A 24,816-nucleotide genomic window follows, 5' to 3' on the forward strand; every position below is an offset into this window, starting at 1 on the left:
TACATGGTTTGTTTTGACTCTTTTCTAATACTCTTCCTACCAACTATCATTGAGGTTGTTTTTCAACTGGTTAGATTGTATGAATATTCAGACAGTATAAATGCAGCTGGTTTTATAAATTCATCTTATTCACGTATTTCTCTCTTTTTTTTTTATTAAATTTTAGACTGACTTCTTGTTGGTGTTACTCCGGGATATGTTAGCAACTTATAGTGAACTGCGTGTTGTACTTATGTCTGCTACTGTAGATGTAACTCTGTTCTGTGAATACTTCGGCAATTGTAGAGTGGTGGAAGTTTATGGCCGAGTTTTTCCAGTTCAAGGTTAGTCATATTTATTATCAGTAGTTTCCTTCTGTATTATAGTTATAACAAAAAAAATTTATGTTTATGCATTTTAAAATCAATGTATAATTACTAAGGAGTTATTTTCTTTTTTTTTTCATAGATTATTTCTTAGAGGATTGTATTCAAATGACAAATTTTGTGCCACCACCATCAGATAGAAAGAAAAAGAAAGAGAAAGATGAGGATGGAGAAGATGGTGACAAAGAGGTAATCTTATGATTCTCAAATAGTACTTCAGATCAGAATTTGTATTAATATATATTTTTTTTCCATCAATCAATTTCAGTTGGGGCAAAATACTTTTGTGTATTTTGTTATGTTCAACCTCTGAAGTTTATTCAAACTGATTAAAAAACTCCATATTAATTAAGTACAAAATATATAAGAATATCAATAAAAAGAATTTTTGTAGTTTTTTCTTTACATTTTTACTATTAATATATTTCTTTACCTATTTTCCTTAGAAGACAGTTTAGTATCTTTTGACTATTTATTTTACAGGAAAATTGCAATTTGCTAATATCTGGTGATTACTCAGAAGCCACTCGAAGAGCAATGGCTATGTTAAATGAGAAAGAAATGTCATTTGAATTAATTGAAGTAAGTTCTATTTTTGTTGCAATAGGATAAGATTTCAAGCATTTTTAGTAATAGTAGTCGATGTTGAATGCTAGACTGATTTAAAAAATCCTGTATTCTTGTAACATTGCATCTTGTTTCTTGGCAGGCATTACTACAATACATCAAAAGTCTGAATATTCCCGGTGCTGTCTTAATTTTCTTACCTGGCTGGAATCTCATCTTTGCTCTACAGAAACACCTGGAGATGTCGGCTGACTTTGGTAAGTCTGATTGTCTTAAGTTAGCACTTTTGTTTCTTCCTTTTTTTTATGTAGCTTTTGGACAGAAGCTAATACAAACACATCTACATCAAATATTACTTTCAATAACCTTTTTGAACTTCTGTAAAAAGAATTTCAAGTTCTGATTTTCTTACCAGTGTGGGTAATGATATTCTAAATCTCATTATAAAATATTACATTTTCAGGCTCCTCAAGGTATCGAATTCTTCCTTTACATTCACAAATACCCCGAGAAGACCAAAAGAAAGTGTTTGAAAGCGTACCATGTGGAATTACGAAGGTAAGTTTACCTTGTACTGACTATGGTTTTTAGAGTAATAAATTAATAATTGAAATGATACCAGCTTTTTTCTTTCACTATATTTAAAAGAATTTGTTGTAAAAATGTCTAATTTTCCTTGTCATCTCTTATACTACTTGTTCACATTTCATATAATTATTCTATATAAATTCCTTAAAAGACTCGTATCTTTCTGGTAATATATCATTTTGGAAATAAGAATCAAAATTGAGATATATATTTGTTTTTTAAATATTTTTTTTACAACGCTAAAATCTGTGATTTACATTAGTTACTATTTAGTTGCATTTTTAATAAATCGTAATCCTTTGTTTTTTAGATTATTCTCTCAACCAATATTGCTGAGACCAGTGTGACCATCAATGATGTCGTCTATGTCATTGACTGTTGCAAGTAAGTTTGAAATTATCCTAAGTCTTTGTTACTATTATTGTAATGTCTGCATTTCTTAATTAACATTCTATAATGTTGTTTTATTGGTATATTTCAGAGCTAAAATGAAACTCTTCACTTCACACAACAACATGACTAACTATGCTACTTTATGGGCTTCCAAAACTAATTTGGAACAACGCCGTGGGCGTGCTGGACGTGTTCGGCCTGGATTCTGCTTTCATCTTTGTAGCAGAGCCAGGTATGAAAGGTGAGTGATAACACTTTGCATGCTTCCTTTCTATTATTAGTGGATTGCCAATAAAAGTCCATTCAATAAATTTAAAAACAAAATATATTGTAATAAATCAGTAAGCTATAACAGTGTTAGTGATATGAACGTAATTTGTTTGCAACTCTTTAATCTTTAAGCATAACACTCATTAAACAAGGCGTAGTAAAATGTAACTTTACTTTGAGAATTTGTTTACATAATATTTAAAGAAATGTATATTGGATGCTTTTGGTGTTGAATCTGACTTCAGTAAAATATTAATATATTTTTTTGAAGAATGACAGGTATTCAGCTTTGCTTTTCATGCTCAGTGGCTTTCAAGTGCTTGAGTGAAATTTGAATAACTGACCAATCTCCTCAAAATTTGTGTCTATGATAGAAATTAGTGTTATGATTGAGATAAGGCAGAGATATGGTATTTTCTTAATTTTGATTTCAATGTAGTTTTGATGTAGTTAAAATCAGTGCTGTTTATTTTCAGACTAGAACAACATACAACACCTGAAATATTCCGCACACCACTTCATGAATTAGCATTGGCTATCAAACTGCTAAGGCTCGGGTCTATTGGTTTATTTTTGGCCAAAGCTGTTGAGCCACCTCCTATTGATGCTGTTATTGAAGCTGAAGCCCTATTAAAAGGTGACTATTTACATATCTTAAAATTCTTGGAATTATCTAATTTTATCTCTTGTTTGCAGTGTAAATAAAATATATTGAAAATCTTATTTCTCTTTCTAGAAATGCGTGCTCTTGATTCTAATGATGAATTAACTCCTTTGGGCCGTATTCTTGCCAGACTTCCTATTGAACCTCGCTTAGGAAAAATGATGATTTATGGTTGCCTGTTTTAGTAAGTTGCAGTTTTCTCATGTCCCAATATTATTTGCTATATTTTCTTTTTTTAGTTATAATCATTCTTGAGCATCTTATTATGAATGGAAAAGTTATGTTAATGGAGTAGTTTACTTTAGATTTAACTAAATGTATATTATGACATGCTGTCAAATGGTGAATCAGAACCTTTTAATTGTAATTAAGTATCAAACAACAGAGAATCAATGTAAATATGAAAATATTCATCAACCCTAAATAACTAACCTTATTCAAACCACCATTTTAGAACACTGCTTATATGTCAGAGTAAGAGTTATTTCCTTATATGCATATACCATAAAAATAGCTATGATAAACCCATGTTTAAGTTCAATTCTACATTATTCACTTTTTGTCCCACATCCACCTCATTTGTGACAATGACTTTTTTTACTCCCAGAACTGCATTTTTTAAAATCTACTTCTTGTCTATGCATTTGGCTAATTATATGAATAACTAAATGCAAGACTAAATAGGCCATATGCATTTCTCTTCCTCTAATTTTAAAGTTGCTTTCAGCAGTTTGATTCTTGTTTCGTTATTTCACTTCTATATGGTTCAAATATATCTTTATTGCAGCTGTGGAGATGCTGTGTGTACAGTTGCTGCTAGCACTACGTTTCCAGAACCATTTATAACACATGACCGGAAGCGCCTTGGCTGGATACATAAAAATCTGGCTGGTACAAGATGCAGTGATCATGTAGCCTTATTGAATGCATTTCAACTTTGGGAAGATGCTCGGTGTGTACTCAGTTTCATTTTTATTTATTCTACCATTTTATACCTAGTTTTCTCAATTATTTTCTCATCCAAAATATATGCTTTTATTTCAGTATGTCTGGTGAAGATAGTGAAGCTTGCTTTTGTGACAATAAATCTCTTTCAATGCCAACATTGCGAATGACATGTGAAGCAAAGGTAATCAGTTATATTTGTGTACATTTGTATATATTGTGAATTTACCCTTATTCTTGTCAAAAATGTATTTGTAGCAATGTGTTTGAATTTGGATGGCTTTTTGAGTACTTGAAGTTAGCCATATTTTCAATTGGATATTGAAATTATCATCATTAATATCTGCTTTTTTTTTCTTCCAATATCATCTTAAGTTTAATGTTTACTGCCATTCATTGTGATCCGTTTATCTTTTCAAAAGTTTTCAAATTGGACTTTTTCTTGTTTTCCTTAGTCTTACCACAGTTATCTTACCCTGCATACATCAGTTGTTATCTTCTCAACTCTCTCAGCTAATATTTTACATGCATCAAATCGTACACAACTCATTTCACTCCAACCTTTATAGATCTTCTGTACAATGTTACTGCTACCATACAACATTTCAATTGTTGTATATGCTTCATACAGTCTGATTCTTACTGACTGAAAAAAAAATGGGTGGGGACTAGTCTAACTAATACTTTAAATTGCCACTAATGAGTATTATTATGTTTCTGATTACTAAAACGTTTTTATATTTTTTCTTCCTTTACATTTGTAGAATCAGTTAAGAGATATTCTTACCAATACTGGTTTCCCAGAAGAATGTATGTTGCCCAAAGTATACAATTACACTGGACCCGATGGTAATTTAGATATTGTAAGTAATAGATCAGTTTGAATTTGTCAAGGACTTGCTTCTATTGCAAAGATTGTAAATTTCTCACTTTTATGCGTTTTATTTATTAACATAGGTAGGAGTTAGAAAAATATGCTTATGTTTTCTTAATTTGAAATGTTATGAAATGTTAAACCTTTCAAATTTTAATTCAGTCAAATTCTTTACTATGTAAATCAAGAAGTACAATATTTTGTGGGTTGGTGCCCTTTTACATTTTCTGTTTGTATGTCTAATAGTTTTTGTTGTTATTGATTTTACAGCTGAAAGCAGTTCTTATAAACAATTCATATGTAGAGTAAAACTTGTATCTTGCTTCTGGTGTGTTTAAATTCACAAATATTGTGTGTGTGTGTGTGTGTGTGTGTGTATTATAAATTCAGATACAAACAATTTGTTTGGATGTTGGGTTCACAATTTTAAAGTTAAGAGCAGGATCTGTGGACCAGGTAGCATGGTACTTAATTTCACACTGCTCTAGTGTTCTTGACAAAAATGGATATCAGCCAAGTGTTGGTGCAATTAATTTTCTCCCTAGTGGTCATGTCCTTCAATGTTTCAAGAGGAGAAGGTACCTATGTTTGTTCATGGCAATATAGAGACTTAAAGCAGTTTGTGAACACATGGTACTATGACGTCATACTTGCTTGCAAGTGAGCTAAGGTTGTTTTTGAGTTATGCTTGTAGATAGTTGCATGTTAGCTTGTTAAGCAAGAGTCTTAGTGCCTTCATTATTTTTGCAAGTATATACCAATCTAATGTGTGTGTGTGGAGAGAAAGCAAGGGAGCTCTAAGAGATGTATATTAAAGAATGAAAAGTTTAGATGAACGCTGACATTTGTTTATTAACTAAAAAGGAACTTAACTTGTATTGATTAACCTTCCTTTTTGTGTTGCAGGTGACAACGCTCTTATGTATGGGTCTTTATCCTAATGTTTGCTATCATAAAGAAAAGCGTAAGGTACTCACTACTGAAAGCAAGCATGCCTTAGTTCATAAATCATCAGTGAACTGCAGTAATTTTGAAATTCATTTTCCTTCTCCTTATTTCATATTTGGGGAAAAGGTAATTCTAAAACAATTTTCTGAAATTGAACTTCTGAGTTTTTTTTGTTTTTTTTATTAATATTGTTATGACAGCTATTATGATGTCACATACTAATTGCAAAATGGCAGAGCTACGACCCAGATAAATAATTTACTTTCAAATCTTTTTTAAAATTCATCCCCATTCCTCCTAGGTTTTAAGTCGATTACTTATGTCTCTTTCATATCAACAATTTCATATGAGATAACCGTTCAAATCCTGTAAGAAATGACTTAAACTTTTTAGAGATTGCTAATGTATTTTTTTCTCCATTTCTTTGTGATTGATAGATACGTACTCGTGCTGTGTCTTGCAAACAAATGACAATGGTAACACCCATCCAGTTACTGCTCTTTGCTTCTCGCTCAGTGACATTTCATGAAGAATTGGTTATTCTTGATGAATGGTAAGGAGCATTCTTTTTACTCTCTCTCTCTCTCTCTTTCCTGCATTGTAATTATTTTAACTCTAATATGCTTATGACCTAGTCCTTATATCAGTTAGTTAAAGAAGAAATTCCAGGCATGGAAGCAAAACTTAGACTTGAGAGATCTCAGGATGAACTGGGCAAAGGTCAAAGATTTAGTATGTAAAAGACATGACACTTATCATTAGAGAAATGATTTTGCTTGATAGGCAGAAAAAGAGTAGGTAAGGACTCCATACTTTGAATACAATGTGAACTATGGGTGTGCAAAAGGTCTTTCAGGATCACAGGGAGGCTGATGGTAAATAAGAACCATGTAATTAGTAGTCAGTGCAATAGCAAAATATCCTTTCAGGCCTTCAAAAGAAATTAGAAGGCAGTTTCTGTTACTTGTGCAACCTGAACAGCAGTGGGGGCAGGAACTCTGAAAGTATAGTAGCCAGAATATGGAATTTATGGTTCAGGGAGTTGTCTCTTCTGACAAGAGGATTCTTCTTTTGAGTGAAAGGTAGATGTTGCTTCTGTATAAAGTGCAGTGCTGCATGCTAGTGAGACAGCACTGACTGCATTGGAAGTGTGAAGGTTGAATGAGTCTAGCATGCTTCTCTGGATGTATAATTTTAGTTTGCATTAATGATGTGGTACAGATAAGTTGTGAAATAAACTATCTATTAGAGGATCAGGTTGTGGCATAAGAAAACAAAGACTACATTGTTATGGACTTATGACGCATATGAAGTATAATATATCTATATATGAGTAAAAATATGCTATGATATCTGAGTGGAAAGAAACAATGGAAGAGGAAGACATGGGTAGATGTAAAAATGTGTGTTTAAGATAATTTTTTTCATTTTATTTATTCTTTAAAAAAAGTCTTCAGTTTTATACTGTATAATATATAATTCTTCATTTTTATGATTTCAGGATTAATTTAAAAATGAACCCTAATATTGCTGCCAAAATTGTCGCTCTCCGTCCGGCCATGGAAGCCCTAATAGTGCGAGCCACCCAGAACCCAGCTGTAATTAACCAGCCAGGACCCCAAGAGTCTTCGCTGATGAGTGCTGTGAGATTTTTATCTCAACCAAATGCTGGTCGCTTTGGACTTGCTGACCAGACCGAGTGAGTAACATGTAGATGATTAATATTCCCTTGTTATTTAAGTAGACATGATTAATTCAAAACTGTAAAAAATAAGCACTGATCTGAATGCTAAAGAGTTAAAGATGCTGGGTGATGTACAGCAAGTGTTTACATTATTTTGATTTAAATATGAAGAGAAATTTGAGTGCTTTATCTTATCTTATAATGAGAGACTGTTTGGTAATGAAAGGATTAAAAGGATTGCAAGAGGTGCTCTCTAACACTTTCATTCGTATTCAAGTAATTATTTAGATCTTTGTCTTAGTTGTCGTTTTCCTCAAATCTTTTGCTTTGATATTTACATTTTTTTAAATATTTTGCTGGAAGATTATTCCTACCCCTCTGTTTTGAAGATTTTAGTTTATTTCCTCCTCCTCTTTCTAAGTTATTTTGAAAGTGTTAAATATGTTTAGCAGTGCAAAAGTAAGGATTTTCTCCATCCGGGAGTCTTTATCTCCCCTTTGTTTATTATTTATTTGTTATTCAAAAATTATTAAACTTGATAGCAGACCAAAGGCAGATATTGCTCTTTCTCATATTTATACTCTCCTGAAAGATGATGCAATATATTGTAAGAGTTGCATCATCACATAGAAATACTGTATCACCCTATAACCTAGCAGATTGAAGGTGATGCAATACCACATAAATTTACAGGAATATTTTCATAATTTTTCCTGTTTTATCTAAAATTCAGCAAATAAATTGAATACAATTTTATGTATTTTATATCTGATAAATATTTGATATTGCTTTTATTCTGTTTAGAATGACAAGAGTATTGTCTGAATTTAATTTGAGGGTCTAATGGACCCATACAGTAATGTATAAAGTGAAATTTTCTAGCTTTTATAAGCATATGGAAAAGTTCCTGTTTGACAAATAAAAGAGAGTCTAGAAAAAATAAGAGCCATGAGAAGTCAGCAGAATCAAATGATATAAACAATAGGAAAAAAGCAACTGAAATGGGTCTATTGGACCCATTGATTGACAGAAGGTTAGGACAAAGAAATATAGATTCCAGAGATATGGTAGCAAAGACCTAATTTCCATAAAACAGAGTAACCCACTAATACTTAATGTTCTGGCTACAATTTTTTCTAATTGCTCTGTAAATAATTTTTTCTGTTTTTTAGATGGCAGTTTCTAATAAAATCAAAAAAAGCATTTTCCACTTAGAAAAGATAATTTTTCTTTGATTCATTAGTAAGATGTAAATGTGGCAACTGTAGAAGGATTTTACTCAGCTAGAATTCTTGTTTTGCATTCATTTTTTTCTCTCTTTTCACTTGCTTTTTCTTTTTCTTTTTTTCAGAAATGGACCCCCAAACAAATTTGCTCGGTTCGGTGGAGGTGGGAGAGGATTTCGGAACTTCAGCCGAGGGGGCAGCTTTGAGGGTGGGTCCCGAGGATATGGGGGTGGCTATGGCAGTAATTACCGTGGTGGGATGAGTACAGGGTTCACCAACAACTGGAGAGGTGGTGGCGGGTACCGCGGTGGATACAATCGTGGTGGTGGGTATAACAGAGGTGGAGGTTATCAGCGATCTGGGGGTGGTGGGGGTTACTACTGAATTCAATAAAATACCTAGAACACTATAATAGATGAACGTTGTTTTCATCTTGGATGTTTGAGCTTTCTTTACCAGTTCCAGCTCATTATAACTGGAATTTCTGCTACAACTATTGTTAGTTGCAGTCACTCGACCAAAGGCCCAAATATTAGATTCATTTTCATCTCCCCTCCCCTTATAAATATATGTAGACTTATTTTGTTGTTTAGTTTTATATCTTGTGAAATTGGTTTAGTTCCTTTAGTTTGAAACAATGTGTTCTTGTTCTTATAAGTTTTATGTAAATCATTTTGCAGGTTTCCTAAAAACAGGCTTGTTCCCTTTATTGAGGGCAAAAGGCAGTGTTTTGTCAAGGTCTTTTAATTACAGGTGTAGTTAAAATCTATTGTTATTTGTTTCTTCTGGCATAAAATTCCCTTATTACTGAAGCTGCATGTTTCCGGTTTGTGAATTAGTAATTAAGTGAATAAGACTGTGCAAACAATCCATTCTGTATCACACAGTGTGTGATGGTTTATTCTCAGTAGGCTGTAACTCTTTTATTTTTGCTTATGAAAATGCCATATGTATTTTTACATAGGTGAAATTAGCTCCTTTATACAGTTGTTAATTAACCTTTTGTTAGTTTACTTTGAGTTTTCATCATATCTTTATCACTGACCATTTACAGTCGAGGCTCATAATTCTTTCATAACCCTCTTAGCTGCTACTTAAAAATCTGCCAGCCATATCTTCTTGTTAGTATTTCTGAAAATACTCCCACAGAGAAAAGAAATTTCCACTCTTACCACCGCGACCACCACCGCCACCACCTCATAGTTGATTATCAGTCCGAGTGTTAAGAATTTATGAATGGCCACCCCCACCCCCCAGTCAGCTAAAAGTGATCAGTTAGTATTGACTCATTATTTTCTAAGCAGGATTATCTCTTCTATAAAAACCAGGAAATTGTATTGGGAACAATATTATTTCTAATATTTCTCTTGTCCAAAATGAATGTAATTGCAGAAGTCTTATTGATTAACATTAATATTGGTATTACAGCTTTTAAACTGTAAATTGGGAAACTGTTTTCATTTGGCAGGATGAATGAGATTTTTTTCCTGTAGTTTTTATTTATGGTGAAAGATTTTCTTTGATCAAAATTAACAACAAATGGTTTGATCTCTTGGCCAACATAAAATTCCTGTGGGGGTTGTAATAGGTATTTCCAATGTATACATAGTCAGGAATCATAAGTTTTTAATGTCTACATTTGTATAAAATACATTTTACATTTTCGGGCTCATTATACTCTCAGCAGAAAGTTCCTGATATCGCCACCTCCTAAAACTTTTTTTCCCCAAAAATTCCTTGTCACTCCAAACCCTAGTTTCATAAGCACATTGGAAAAGGAGCAAGTTTCATAACTCCTATTTTCCTTGCACAAAATGCATTATACAATTTTTTAATTTTAATTTTTTTTTCCCTTTTAGAAACCTCAGCACTCCATATTTTTTACTCTACTAGTTTCAAAATACATTTTTTGTCACATTACAGCCATTTAGTTTTTTTTTATAAATGGCACCACCTCCTTATCAAAACAAAAATTAGAAATAACAAATTAGTCAAACCCTTTCACCAGTGATGAAGATAAAATCATGGCAACTAAACAGAATTGAATGTGACAAGTTTCTATTTTTTTCCCCTCATTTGTTGCCTGTTATGATGGAAGGATTTTTAAAGACAATATTTTTATTGTCTTATCAAAAGTATAAAGAAGTAACTAACAAAGGCTAGCTTTAACTTTGGTACATTTTGTTTTTCCACTATCTTTTCTAGCCTTTACTCTCTCTACATTTACTTGCACCTTAAATTTATTTATTTCTAGAGCTTTCTACTCACATGTCCCCACCAGTTAAAAGAAAAAAAAAAAAAAAAAAAAATTCCTAATCTTTAATTTTTTTTTTTGCGAGATCTGAAAGCTTCCAAGTAGTAACATTTGACTAACAAATTTGTTGCTCCACTTGTAAACAATATCTTCCTTGACCAACCTGCACTTTAACCTCTATTTTGGTCTCATTGGTTTAGTATCCTAATTTCAGCATTCAAGCACTTGCATCATTACATCATTATACCTATTGTAAAAAGGAAAAAAAAAAATTCAAAAAATAAAAACCCAATTCTAGCAGTGTTGCCTTATCTCAGAATTGAGGAATCATTTTTGTACATATAAACATCAAGTTGTTAGTTTACTGCAGGCTTCTCCTCCAAACTACTCTAACAACATCTGGGGATGTATAAACTTTCTTGGCTTCTAGAAGTTTTTCATTCACTTTTCTTCCTTCACTTTTCCAGAATCAAGCCCTTTTCAATTTCTAAAGATCAAAAATAAAGATTTCCATAGTTGTTCTGTGTTGTGTTATTTTTTTTTTTTTACCTCGGAAGCGTGAATGCTTACATTTGTATAGAGTAGTGTTGGCAAGTATGTCAGTACATGGAACATATAACTGTTAATGTTTTGACAGAAAGCCTTCAGAATTAGTTAGCATTTTGTTTTCAGGAAATAGAAAGTTATTTGGCATAAGTGTAAAATGACATTTTCAGTAGCCTTGATTTACATCTCTTAACCGATGCAAACCAATAATGTACCAGACAGCTCAGTAAGTGGGGCATGAATTCTCAAAAGAAAGTTTTAAAGTATAACAACTTACAGAAATACACTGATTATATAATCTTTTATTACAAATACATTTTGTTGCTGATATAGGGCAAGTGTTAACAATACTGGACAATTAGGATCAAGGATTATTTCTTTTGATTGGTGCAAAATAATACCTGTTCAGAATGGCAAGAGAATTTTAATTCAGGAGGCCAGATGTAACTTTGTCCACTCCCTTCCAGCTCGGATATTTAAAGTTATAAAATAGTCCTGAACTGAACCCAAAAGAAAATTTAACTTTTATTAAATCACTTTTGCACATATACCAAATCTGGCCTAACTTTACTGCAGCAAGCTGATGTGACAAGGGAGGTAAAAATTATTTACTTCAATTTCTGTGAAAATTAATTCAGAAAGTCAATTGTGATAAAATGAAGCAGAAAGTGGGGAGAGCACCATGGAGACATTTGAAGGGTAATAGTTTTCAAAGTGGCACATAGAACAAATTTAACAGTAGTAGAAAGACATCTTTATTTAGCTTTGTTTATAATATTCTATTCTTGGTATCCACACTGGAGTTTGTTTTGTTATTTTTGAAGCCAGAATTTATTTTCTCAAATTCACTGATCTTATATAGAACTTTGACCATGACTAAACTTCAGAATTATAAGTTTAGAAGCACAGTAAACAAAACATTTAACTTAGTAAAACACTTAAAATCAATAAGCCAGTTTCAATATAGAATATCTCATGGAGATGCTAAACTTGATGTCCAAAAGCAAAGTTTAGGCAATAAATGAGATCAAAGTATCAGCAACATTGCTGTCGTATCAGATGAGAGATAGTGTAAAAGGGTAGAGGATTGGCAGATTTATTTCAGAGATGCTATCAAATCTCTGGCATAACAGATTTCAGGTATTTTCTTACTTTGTCAGTTGTTTATGTTCAGTGCAAGTGACTGGCAGCATTGCAACCAGATAAACACAGTTACAATTATGTGGTAAAGACAATCACTTGGATAAAAAGGCAAGAAATAAATTACAGTGAAAGTAAAATGCAAGAGAGTTTAATTAGCTACGCCAACATAATGAAATTACTTCTTTAACTCTTTCCATGCATTAAGAATGAGCAAAGAAGCATTCTCAACAATTGTCTGTTGAGGAAAGAAGCAACCAAATGAGATTTGATGAAGTGAAATCACTTAAGAATAATGGAATTACTTTCACATATACCAAGATATAAACAAATGAAAATGTGTAGAAATAGCTATCTGAAAGTAAGCAGTTGGAGATGGATTGAATTAAACAAAGAGAATGTTGCTGTGATTTCATTTAGTGCCTTTCTTAATGTTGAGCAGACAATGTTTCAGGTAAGGTTGGCTAGATATAAAAGTAATATGTCTGGAGCAGCAGTAAAATCAGCAATATGGATAGGGAAACAAAAAGAATTTCATAGGAAGCTTCAAATATGCACCAGGATTATAGGAGACGATACAGCCTGGTGGATGAAAGGAGGGAGGGGGGAATTTACATGGAAATTATCCCAGTCCCAAACACAGTTGACCAAATTAGAGTAGCAGAACAATATAATTTGGTTATCTGCTGCCTTCATTTCATGGAGCCAACTGTGCTGGAGAGTGAGGAATAACGGTCACAGAAGTAGTATGTGTGGCTGGTGTTGGGCAAGTTTCACATTTCTCAACTTTACGTCTTTATAAAATGTCTATGTTTGAGGACTGGGAGTTTCTAACATTTCCATCAAGAATGTATCGATTGGAGTGTCCCCTATAAGTTTGAAGAAAAATAAGTGCTCCAGACACTTTAGTCCAATGCTTCTCAGTGCAGGCAAACGCAATAACAGTTTGGCAAAGCGGCCAGTTTCTTCTGGGTATTGGCATTTGCAATATTCTTCTAAACTAGCATAAACCTTTTCCCTCAGAGATTCAACTTCTTGTGTTGAAACTAGGCCTTTAGCATCTGAAAAGATAAAACATTGTTGTTAATAACAAGAATAAAATTATTTCGGCATTAAATTTGTATTTTTCAACAATATCCATACTAAATGTATATGGAAATGTAGCACTGACATAAAACAATACTCCCGATTACAAAATGACAAAATTAAAGGAAACACAAAAATAACTTAAACGTCTTTTATGCAAGTTTTTAGCAGTTGGTCTAATAAATGTGTTCTCATTGTCTATTGGAAACAGTGGAATGCATGTGAATTAAGTACCAAATGGATTATAAAAGTTGGGTGCTAGGAAGTACAGTAATAGACAGAATAAAGAAATATGTAAGATGTAGCATTGAGTATAAAATAATCGAAATATTCCATTACAGACCACCTTATGTCCCTTCCAATGTAGGTGAAAAAATGGAAGCGGGGGTATTTTGGCTAGATTACCTGTTTTATAGGTAAGCTCTTTAATAAATCACTATGTTTACAGCTCCTCAATCTCTGTAGTCTAATAAAAAGCCCGTTCTCATTTTTGTTCGTGCAAGTGCCGAATAAATCAATTACGACTATTGTGTAAGGGAGGTAACTCTAAAGTCGTGACGAGAATCCAATCGCTAAATGAAGGGACTCGTTGAGATAGAAAACTATTACATTATCGAGGCGATGTTTGAAAAACAATGGTTAAGATAGTGTTAACATTTAATGTAGACACTATCGAATGCTAAGTGAAATAACTGGGGGGTGGGGGTGATCAATAGATATTGACCAGAGATATTTTGATAATTTTGGTATATGAGGGGAGGTAATTCCAGATGTTTACGTGCTATGATTTTATAAGTGAAGCAGTTTTCATAATTGCATTAACAGCAATAGGAGAATTGTTTAATGTACAAATGGTTGGCGTAGAAATGAAGGTTACACTAGCAATTACCGATTTGAATCCCATTCCAAAGAAAAGCGATTTCTATGAACCAGCTCACAAGGACCTGTTATTCTTACACCCAGTACAACAATCTCTGGAATGACTGGTAAGTAACGGCATCAGTTCTAAACCCAATCCATTACATTTCTTCCTCCAAGCCACAAGCATTTAGCAATGTCTTCAAAACCTGCTCTATCTTTCAGGAAAGTATTTCCATAAACAGTTTCTCCAAGTGAACTTCCATGCTCTTGATATCAATACCAACACTCATCTGGCTAACTTTCTCAGCCATGTAAACATTCATCTAACTAAGTCAAGATATTCTTTGGCAGCAGAATCTGATGATGGGAATACCTTTTTGGTTTTCTTCAATATGAAGAAATCTTTCTATAACTTAAATAGGCGCAGGAGTGGCTGTGTGGTAAGTAGCTTGCTTACCAACCACATGGTTCCGGGTTCAGTCCCACTGCGTGGCATCTTGGGCAAGTGTCTTCTGCTATAGCCCTGGGCCGACCAATGCCTTGTAGACGGAAACTGAAAGAAGCCTGTCGTATATATGTGTGTGTGTGTATATATATATATATATATATATAATATATATATATATATATATATATCTGTGTGTGTGTGTGTTTGTGTGTCTGTGTTTGTCCCCCTAGCATTGCTTGACAACCGATGCTGGTGTATTTACGTCCCCGTCACTTAGCGGTTCGGTAAAAGAAACCGATAGAATAAGTACTGGGCTTACAAAGAATAAGTCCCGGGATCAATTTGCTCGACTAAAGGCGGTGCTCCAGCATGGCCGCAGTCAAATGACTGAAACAAGTAAAAGAGTAGAGTATCAACTTACCAGGGTTGAAGAGCACTATTGCTCGTAAACATCCTAATTCTGATTTATCCATCTTCATTTCCCTCATTTTGGCTACCAGTTCAGAAAGAACTCTGTCAAAAATAGTACCTACACCAGCATGGTGTGCACTACTTCGATGAACATGAATGCCAGTGGCTAACAAGATACCATCTTTGACAGGTATAGAACGGTGAGAGAAACCAGCAATTAGCAACTCATTCCAGCCTAGAATAAAGGTAAAAGTTTAAAAAATATTAGTATTGATTTCTTTTTTTTTTTTTTCCTTTCGTATTCCAAGACAGAAAAAAAAAATGTATTCAATAATTAGATTAATCTACCAAAATTTTCAAACCATAAATATATAAAGTTTAAAATTTAAGAAATCTAAAATTAACAATATTTGAAAGAAACGAATTAAACAACATCCAGAGAATGTTTGTTATTAACGATTTGCATTCAACACAACTAGCACATGACTCAACAGAACTAAGCTAAAAATAAACAATTTTGTAACACGAGAGGAAATGGTTCAACCAATTTAAAAACCTCAAGTTAAAATTTATTAAGTAGAAGAACATAAACATAGCTCTAGTAAGTCAGGAGTTCACCTCAAACCCATATGGTCCCATGTTTGATCCCAATATGTGTGGTACCCAGGCCAAATGTTTTCTTCATTGCTTTACACTGACCAATATTCAAGTAGAGTTCAGTACGCAGACTCCCATCATATATGTATGAATATATATTTGTCACCAATGTACATTGGAATAAATAAATAAATACCACAGAGTAGCTTTGTGCGAACACTGGTTTATTGCTTTTCTTGCCATTGTTGCATAAACATTCCCTTGTCACAGTCACCATCAAAAATGTAGTGTGGGTTTTGCTACCATCTTCAGTCACTCAGAATATTGCCAGAGTGAGTTGCTGGGTCACAGGTTGAAAGTAGTACTTTCTTCTGGGCAAAATACACAAAACTGCTAGTATTAATCCTCACCATTTTTTTTTTTTAAATGACCGAATTGTTAATACTTGGAAAGAAATCTAGCTGTAAAACCACTGTTCCAGCTATAAGCACACATCTTGAAATTCATCCCACTCAAATCAACAACAAAAATTAGATGCAAAATAATTATCAGAGACAAAAAGAATAACTGAAATTTAAAAAAAAAAAAAAAAAAAAAAACAAATAAATAAATAAATAAATAAATAAATAAATAAATAAATACAAACCTGCCCTCAACAATGTCACTTGATCATCAAGAGACAATTTAGTAAAGTGGGGAATTCGTTTGGCCCATTCGACCAGAGTAAAAAGCTGTTTCTCAGCAGCCTGAAAGATATTGGTCACCGGATCCTTCTACAAGAGATGCAAATATATGTTAATAAAGAACACAGTCAAATGCTACAATATGTAAGATAGCTTTCCTAACAATTCTACAGGTAGAAGGAAAGATAACTTCTTAAAAGAATAATGCTACATGAAATGTTCTCGGAGCTTAATCTAAGGGAGGAAGGACTAAACTTCAAGAAAATTTGTTTCATTGAAGCAACTTCAAATATTTGATGAAAATAAGATTTGCATTGTAAAGTGAATAAATTAAGATGGCAAATAATATTATAATACTGTGTGGAAGTACAATTAATTCAATCCAATACAACACATCATTATCAACAATTTTTCATTTCTGCAAGTCAAAATATTTTAACGGTCAACAACATATATCTTGTAATTACCATTATTGTTCATTATAAAAATTGCTGCTTCTGAAACTTAGATTACTACATGTGTAGGTAATATTTATTTGGCATGTGGCAAAAAAATGACAACTATTAATACTGTCATATCTAACACATAATGGAAATGCCCTTCTTTTAGTCAAATGGGATAATAAAGGGGAAAGACATAATTAACATTGAAAATTTCCTTTCATTAAAAATAAAAACATTGATCAAATACAATAAGTCACTTATTTCATACTATGATTATGTCTTCAGAACATTTAATTTGGCATTGCTTAATCTAACTTTAATCCGGCACTAGTTTTCTTTCTTTTAGAAAGTTTGTGAGCTTGTCTGGTTTGATAATAGATAATTTGAGACCCAGAAAAAATATCAAAAGTAATGTCTGTTGATTTTTGATGATGCTTACATCGTACATTAAATAACAACAAAAGGTTAATTACAATTTCTTTACCAAACCAGCTCATCATTTAACACCAACACATCATAAAACGTAACACACTGAAGCATCTCAAAAGTTTCCCTTTGGTTAAATAAATTTTCTCATGTGCTAACACTTAACAACTCGCTTGTTACAGGGCAATTAGTCTTATGTTTAATAAGCAGAAAATGAATACATGAAATCAAAGTCTTAAGAAAGAGAAAATAGAGAGATGCATGCTTTTTTTTTTCATTTCTTTCAAGGGTAGTAGATATTGGTACAGTCAAAGATAGTAAAATACAATAAGGATTTCTAACAGACTCAAGGCCTACAAATTTATAGTTGATTAAATTAACTATAATTAGTTCTTATTTTATCAGCTCCCCACCCTAATGAAAACAAGGATGAAAGTAAAAGATAACCCTTTGAATTAATAGCATTAATGGAAACCAGCAATAAATGGTATAAACTTACTTTTCACATGTATGTGTGTGTGTGTGTACGCGTGTATGTATTTCCAACAACTAATGAAACAAACAACTCTACTAGTTTATAACTGTAAAAAGAAGACTGACAAAGAATCCACAGATTAAATTTTGCCCAATTTTACATTTCATAAGAACATTCAAGAGAAGCTATATAAATTATTTTGAAGTGAAGTCAGTATTATAAACAAATTTATTCCAATCAACTTATCAACCTTCAGAGGCAAAATGTCGCTAACAGAACTTCCTTTATAACCTTATTTAACCACAGCCAAATTCGATAACTTGTGAAAGATGCACAGCTGTATGAGCCAGATGGTGCTTCTCAAATATTAAGAAATTGAAGATGAAGAGACGACAACTACATTTTGTCACGGGAAAAAAACAGTCTAGAACTACAATATATTATAACAGCACAAAAGATTTAATTAAAATGAATTTTTAGATTAGAAAACAATTATCCGTTTAATGTCAGAAGAGAATCTTTTCAATGGTGATAAAAAAATGTAAATTTACAATTTTCTAGCACAGAAATATACGTGAAAATAACTTCAGTTAACTGGTTGTATACTCAGTGGAAAATATTCCATTCTATATCTAGGAAGATATATATATATATTTATATAATTTTCTGAAAAGAAAAAGTAAAGTTTTCTTTTCTTTTTTTTTAATATTTTTTTTTACACTTACGTCATCAGTGTTGCCGGCCTTTTCTAGAGTGGAACACCCATCTGAGACCTGAAGGAATAAGTGGTGGTCTCAAAACATTACTCAGAGTATAACAACATACTACTAATAACTAAGATAAAATGGAATATATATATATATATATATATATATATATATGTATATATATATAAGAAGAAAAAAATCAAAGTGGAAGCAGGGAAGGAGAGAAAAATAAAAAGGAAAGAAAAACAGGAGGAAAGAAGCAAAGATGAGAAGGAAAAGAAAAGGAAAACTAGAATGCTTTTAATAATAGAAAATGCCTTTAAAAAATCTAAGTTATTTGCAGTGATAAAAAGAATGTTAAAAATGAAATAGTGCATTTCATGAGCAAAATACCACTCACCACTGACTTAAGGAATAGTTCTAATATTTTTTACAAGATCTCAAAGTTAAGCTTAGTTTAAAGAAATTAAAGTAGCTTTTAAAAGATACTGATTTAATTCAAAATTAACAAGGCAGTGAGTAGTGTTTGAAAGTTGATCGATTAATATTTTTGATGATAGCAACAACTTATCTATAATCAAAACAGCCCAAATGCCTAAACTAGAACACAAATATCCAACTGGTTTCAATAAATCAATTGAATATAGTTTTACAAAGCCTAATTCAGATGGATTGCATTCATTTGCTTTATTACTCATTTATGATTGTCTTAAATTAGGGAATAAATTTTTTTTAAAAAAGCAGGCCCCTTTTTCCCTTAACTCTGAAATGTGAAATGAAAAAAAAAAAACACTTTTAGTTCTAAGACATGAGAACATATTTTTATGCTGATGCTAACTAAATTATTGCAATCAGCTTTGCAATATTAAACTTCCTAGAATAAGTATTGAATAAACAAGTCGTAACTATGGAAATAACTAAATGTAGGGCAGTTGATGAAAAAAATAATGAAAAACAGAAAAAAATTTCAATCATAACTAATTCGTTTACATGGGAGATTAGCGAAGTACTTCATGAACCCAAATAGCTTGCTATAACAGGATAGTTAGTCTACTAAAAATAACTAACTAAAGCTATATGTGTTATTTAGATTAACAGATTTCCTTTGGGGTTTCATTAGCAGCTACAACTAACAACCTTTATGAATACCATTCATAGAATATTTGTGTAACCAGCAGACAGAGTATCAATGACTACTTGACCAACCAACAACGTACACAGTACCACCATTGAAGCCATTCATTATGTGCTTTAATTTTAAAAGTCTAAATATAACTGTTCCAATATTTAAACTTTACTTAAAACTTTGTTAGCTAAGACTATACTGAGATAGTCAAATTACTAAATGAAGAACGTAAATACTTTGCTATTTATTACTGCAGATATATGAATTCTATTAATTAAACAACACTTAAGGAAAGACTGGTAAGTGCACATCTAATATTTAATAAGACTTTTTAAAACAATTCACCAGTAATGTGCTAGTTTAATAAATATATCGAGTTTATTGCACTATATAAAGAGAGAGACTTGTACCTTCTTGTGACAGCATTTCAAAGCAAGATGTTTAAATTGTATGAAACTAATATCTTATCGATATCTTACTAAGAAAAAAGAAAAAACTCAAACTATTTTAATTTATCAACAATGGCAAGAACTCTCCCTGATATGTTAAAATTGTCAAACCCATCCAATACTCAATTGATTTTGTAAGTTGACTAAGGGCAAATACCATCAAGTACATCAATAGAGCAAACTTATTAAAATGTAACTTATTCACTCTTTCATTATAATGGCAAATTACCATATATATATACACACACACATAGGGTGGCCATAAAGTTATGCACCATTGTGCAATATGTGAAACTGCTAACATTCTCTTTTTTGATCTCATTTCCCAACTGCCGATATTACTCACAACCCAATCCTCATTGGATGGAGGCAGATAATTTACAAAGCAGGGGCAAGGCGATGGTGTGGGATTTGGCACAATCAAGTAATCGGACCATTTTATTTTGAGGGATATGCTTGGCAAGACGATGCCTCTTGTGCATTCACTTGGAAGGAGAAATCCTGTCTGGTTACAGCAAGATGGGAGTTTGCCCCATTATGCATTACAGGTTTACGATTTTCTGTATGTACATTTTCCAGGAAGATGGACTCAACCATTGTGGGCCAATTGAATGGGCACCACGGCCACCAAATTCAACTCCCATGGACTTTTTCTTCTGGGGCTACATTAAATCCTTCATGTATTCTGAAAAGATTTGTGACCAAGGACATCTTCAAAGGATTGTTGAAGCATGTGAACAAGTTGATTGCAATGAAGAGCTATTTCAGAGGGTTTATCGCAATTTCAAATTCTTTTTGAACACTTGTTTAGAGTTACATGGCCAACACTTTGAACATTTGTAATGGATTACCTACATCACTGCTAATAAAGCATACTTGATATCTCCCATTGTGCATGACTTTGCGGCCACCCTATGTGTATGTGTATATAAAATGGTAAAATACTAAAGTAAAGGTATGTCATCATATGTAATAATCATTAAGGGGACACGTCAGTTCTATGCTTCTTTTTTTTTTTTGGTAGCGCCAATTCAATTGCATTTAGACTCTTGTAAAGCTGGCATTACATTAAACATTTGAGAGAGAAAATATAATCTCTATATCAAACTGATCACAACTTAAAAACAAAAGGTTTCAAACTTTTAGCTGTTTCAAATTGTAGATGTGATCAGCTGCACCAGCAGAGAGAAAAAGAACAGAAAGGTACAACCAGGAAATACAACTCATGAATAATATGTAAGCAAATGCAAACACTAATTTAAGGGAATTGTTAAACGTATTATCATCTCAGTTATGGTCAGTAGCCGTATCACTGGAAATAACAGTTAATCCTTCTCTAGGCTTCCTTAGATAGTAACTTGTCTCGTGTCTTTGCAGAAGTGCCATTCAATGCAGTGAAACATAAGCATGTAACAGTTTAAAATAGCTCCTCATCTTTACTTCATAGTTATATAACACTTGATGATTCAATAGAAACAGCTAATAACTAATGATGCCACAAACTTGTGACGCGATATAGTTTTGTAGTCATACAAAAGACCTGCATCCCATTAAACCAAATAGAAATGTAGTAATATAGGACAAACGATTGTTATTGTTAAAAGTGAGAGTACAATATAACCAACTGTTTGGGTGTGCCCCATATGTCATGCTTCAAGCTACATAATGAGCAAAGTGCAGTGTAACTTGTGAGCTGTTTTCTATTTAAAAATATAAAAATGAAACTGACTATGAAGGCAGATTTCATCAACACTATTAAGTGATTATAACAATCAGTTGTAATGTTACAATAGTGTAGTAGTACACTCAAAAAACATAAACTAATACAAAATATAGATATCTGAACCTGACTGAACAAATTAGTCATTTAACCACGACTTATATTTCACTATGCCTGCTGGTTGAATCATAAGAGCATCAGATGGTGGCTGAATGGGCACAAGTTTGTAAATAGTTACCATGAGGAGGTATAAATGTTGCAAGTGGAGAAGAGAGACAAATTAATTAATGTTTTTCATAAGTTGCAAGTGTCGATATCAATCTTCTCCAATTACAAGAGAAATGCCTCAATTTTACCCAGTAAATTCCAATACACTATAATACTAATACTATTTGGGATAAATTTCCATTGGACAAAATTTTTTTTCTGGTTGTTACTATCATCATCATTATTATTTCTATTTGTATGTCTGTTCAATGCTAGCATGGAGAGTTGGGTGGAAAGGTGTTAAAAATTCAAACAGGTTGTAGAGTAGAGCAGATAGGAAGCATTTGGAGAATTCAGATTCTTTCATGCTACATATACATGCATTATACCTGGTTTAATTCATACCATAAAATATATTAAATCTGGCATTAAAACTATCCATTTTAAAGTTTAATCCCAAGTCAGCCCTGATCAAGTAGACGACCATCCTCTCCATATTTATTTTCTTTGATTTTTTTTTTTTAGTCAGGAGGTAGGGGCAACTAGATGGAGGAAGGGAGAAAGGTTTATCCTAAAACTGGAAGCTTGGCCCAAATACTCGGCCCATTTGGAAGCTTAGCCCAAATGCTTGCAACATGGAGAAACTCCACTAAAGGCACTTAAAGTATCAGGTGGGCAATGAGTTATGTCTACCACCCAGAATGTAAAGAGCCAGAGCAAATTCTGCAGGGTGCCCAACCCGATGTTCTTACAGTTCAGCCAGTTAACCACCTTGGTTTGGTACTTTTAAAAAAAAAAAAAAAAATCAATCCTGAAAGGATGAACAACAAAGCTGACCTTGGCAGAATTTGGACTCAGGGAGCCAGAACAAACACTGCACAGCATTTTTTGTCTAATGACTGCCAATTCACCTAATAACCGAGCAACAGTTATATCTATGCTTAAATTATCATATTGGCACAGTTGCCCCGACCTTTTTTTTTTAATTGGTGAGATGTAATTTGGTTGCTATTTGTACCAGGCTTGTATTTCCCCTTGTTGGCTTGTATTTTCCGAAGTAGAACATCATTATTTTAAATCAAATTGTGTTAATGTAAATGCTTTAAGATTTAAACTAACACTAAAAATACCTGTTTTAAATATAAGCTGTTTAAAAGAAGAGTTTATATTTTGAAAAATTTGTTGCAGAAAGCTTAGAGTTAAAAGACCTAAGAAACCTTTCAAGGATGAAATGAAAATTGGGTTTGTAACTCTTACTTCATCATTGTTAGGTTAAATTAGCTAATGACAGTTTTAGAGAAAAGGATTATGCTTGCTGCTTCATGCAACAGTTAAAGAGATACAAATAAGTGAGAACTGGGAATTGATAATGAAACGAAGTATTTTGATAAATCCAAAAAGAACCATTTAGAAAATTTAACAGGCGTAAGACTAAAAGTTATTATAGCCATCCAGAAGATAATGTTTTCAATATATATATATATATATATATATATCTTTTAAAGAGGCTGTCATCTTTTAAAGCTAAGTTACAGATTCTTCTGAAATGCACTGCATAGCATTATTACTTGATTCATTCAAATGGGTTTTTTTTCTTCTTCCAATTCATATGAAGTTTGGCTATGACTTAAATAAATGGTCTGTGAACCCGGTAGTCAATCTCTAGTAAGATGATATACCAGACTACATTACTCTACCAGATTAATCAATGAATTGTTATTAACATACTAAACTAGTATGGATCACAATTATAACCTTTGAAGTAATCACACTCAATATATGAACCAACTTCATTAAAAAAAAAAAATTGATTCTAAATAACTTGTAAATAGTTCAAAGGGAAGCAAAAACAGAAGTGTGAGAATATCATCTAGCTACTGAATGTATTGTGGTAAAATACCATATAAAAATTAGGTTTCGGGAAAGAAACAAAAAACTTTATGTGATCGTTCCTTTTTAAAGTCAATACAAGATTAACTTAATAATTTTTAAGAAACTACCACTACTGACAAAATAATAAATAACTATAAATTATGGCTTATTCTTTGTTTTCTAAAATTGCTCAGAAATTCATTTACAGGTTTCAGTTATTGTATCTTTTTATAATTTTATTTGTTATAAAGAACGAATGTTTACAAATTGTTGTCTTAACTAATACCTGTTTCGTAAATTCCTGCATCATCAGAAAACCTGTTTGTTTCACTTATTACAGTTTTTGATAGAAAGTTAGATCATTCTAGCTATCCTATGCCATAACTCTTAACTTAAAGATTGAAAAAACCTGCTGAGCCTAAGAACTCCAAATCACAAATGAAGTGGCATGAAAGTGACTAATAATAACAATAATAATCCTTTCCATTATGGGCACATAGCCTCAAATTTTGGATGAGGAGGCTAGTTGATTACATTAACCCCAGCATTCAACTGGCACTTATTTTATCAATCACAAAAAGAACAAAAGGCAATGTTGACCTCGCCAGATGCCACAAAGCATAGGTATGCTAATGATTTTGCCAGCTTGCTGCCTTAATAAATAAGTTGTAATTCAAAATGGGGGAGAGGGATTGATGGGAAATTTAGTTGCATTGTTTGTGTGTTGGTTAAAATAAGCATGTGTAAGTTAAAACATATAATAAAAAAAAAAAGGATTGTAGTGAATTCTGAACTGGAAATGATATTGAAATCCAATGATTTTAGTGGTGACCTTGAAAAC

General features: G+C 32.4%; 2 protein-coding genes across 13 annotated transcripts in view; one reads left to right on the forward strand and one right to left on the reverse strand.

Annotated features, from left to right (window-relative positions):
• LOC115214435 (ATP-dependent RNA helicase A) overlaps positions 1 to 11,296 on the forward strand; it is a 57,539-nt gene extending 46,243 nt beyond the window's left edge. For all 4 annotated transcript variants that reach the window (XM_029783634.2, XM_029783640.2, XM_036506269.1 and 1 more), the window contains 16 exons: positions 167 to 323; positions 448 to 554; positions 849 to 947; positions 1,075 to 1,189; positions 1,396 to 1,490; positions 1,831 to 1,904; positions 2,002 to 2,154; positions 2,660 to 2,820; positions 2,920 to 3,031; positions 3,635 to 3,799; positions 3,892 to 3,976; positions 4,557 to 4,655; positions 5,573 to 5,740; positions 6,052 to 6,167; positions 7,116 to 7,313; positions 8,650 to 11,296. In XM_029783634.2, the coding sequence (XP_029639494.1) occupies positions 167 to 323; positions 448 to 554; positions 849 to 947; positions 1,075 to 1,189; positions 1,396 to 1,490; positions 1,831 to 1,904; positions 2,002 to 2,154; positions 2,660 to 2,820; positions 2,920 to 3,031; positions 3,635 to 3,799; positions 3,892 to 3,976; positions 4,557 to 4,655; positions 5,573 to 5,740; positions 6,052 to 6,167; positions 7,116 to 7,313; positions 8,650 to 8,908 (2,163 nt within the window). In that variant the 3' untranslated portion in view covers positions 8,909 to 11,296. The remainder of the gene's footprint in view (positions 1 to 166; positions 324 to 447; positions 555 to 848; positions 948 to 1,074; positions 1,190 to 1,395; positions 1,491 to 1,830; positions 1,905 to 2,001; positions 2,155 to 2,659; positions 2,821 to 2,919; positions 3,032 to 3,634; positions 3,800 to 3,891; positions 3,977 to 4,556; positions 4,656 to 5,572; positions 5,741 to 6,051; positions 6,168 to 7,115; positions 7,314 to 8,649) is intronic.
• A 310-nt stretch (positions 11,297 to 11,606) lies between these two features.
• The window catches only part of LOC115215987 (retinoic acid receptor RXR), a 117,193-nt gene continuing 103,983 nt past the window's right edge, over positions 11,607 to 24,816 (reverse strand). For 7 of the 9 annotated variants that reach the window (XM_029785337.2, XM_029785342.2, XM_029785339.2 and 4 more), the window contains 4 exons: positions 18,620 to 18,667; positions 16,514 to 16,640; positions 15,281 to 15,505; positions 11,607 to 13,525 (listed from right to left, as the gene is read on the reverse strand). In XM_029785337.2, the coding sequence (XP_029641197.1) occupies positions 13,272 to 13,525; positions 15,281 to 15,505; positions 16,514 to 16,640; positions 18,620 to 18,667 (654 nt within the window). In that variant the 3' untranslated portion in view covers positions 11,607 to 13,271. The remainder of the gene's footprint in view (positions 13,526 to 15,280; positions 15,506 to 16,513; positions 16,641 to 18,619; positions 18,668 to 24,816) is intronic. The other 2 variants (XM_029785341.2, XM_029785343.2) reach the window with 1 other exon arrangement.

The sequence above is a fragment of the Octopus sinensis genome, linkage group LG1, assembly GCF_006345805.1.
Source record: "Octopus sinensis linkage group LG1, ASM634580v1, whole genome shotgun sequence".
Lineage (NCBI taxonomy): Eukaryota > Metazoa > Mollusca > Cephalopoda > Octopoda > Octopodidae > Octopus > Octopus sinensis.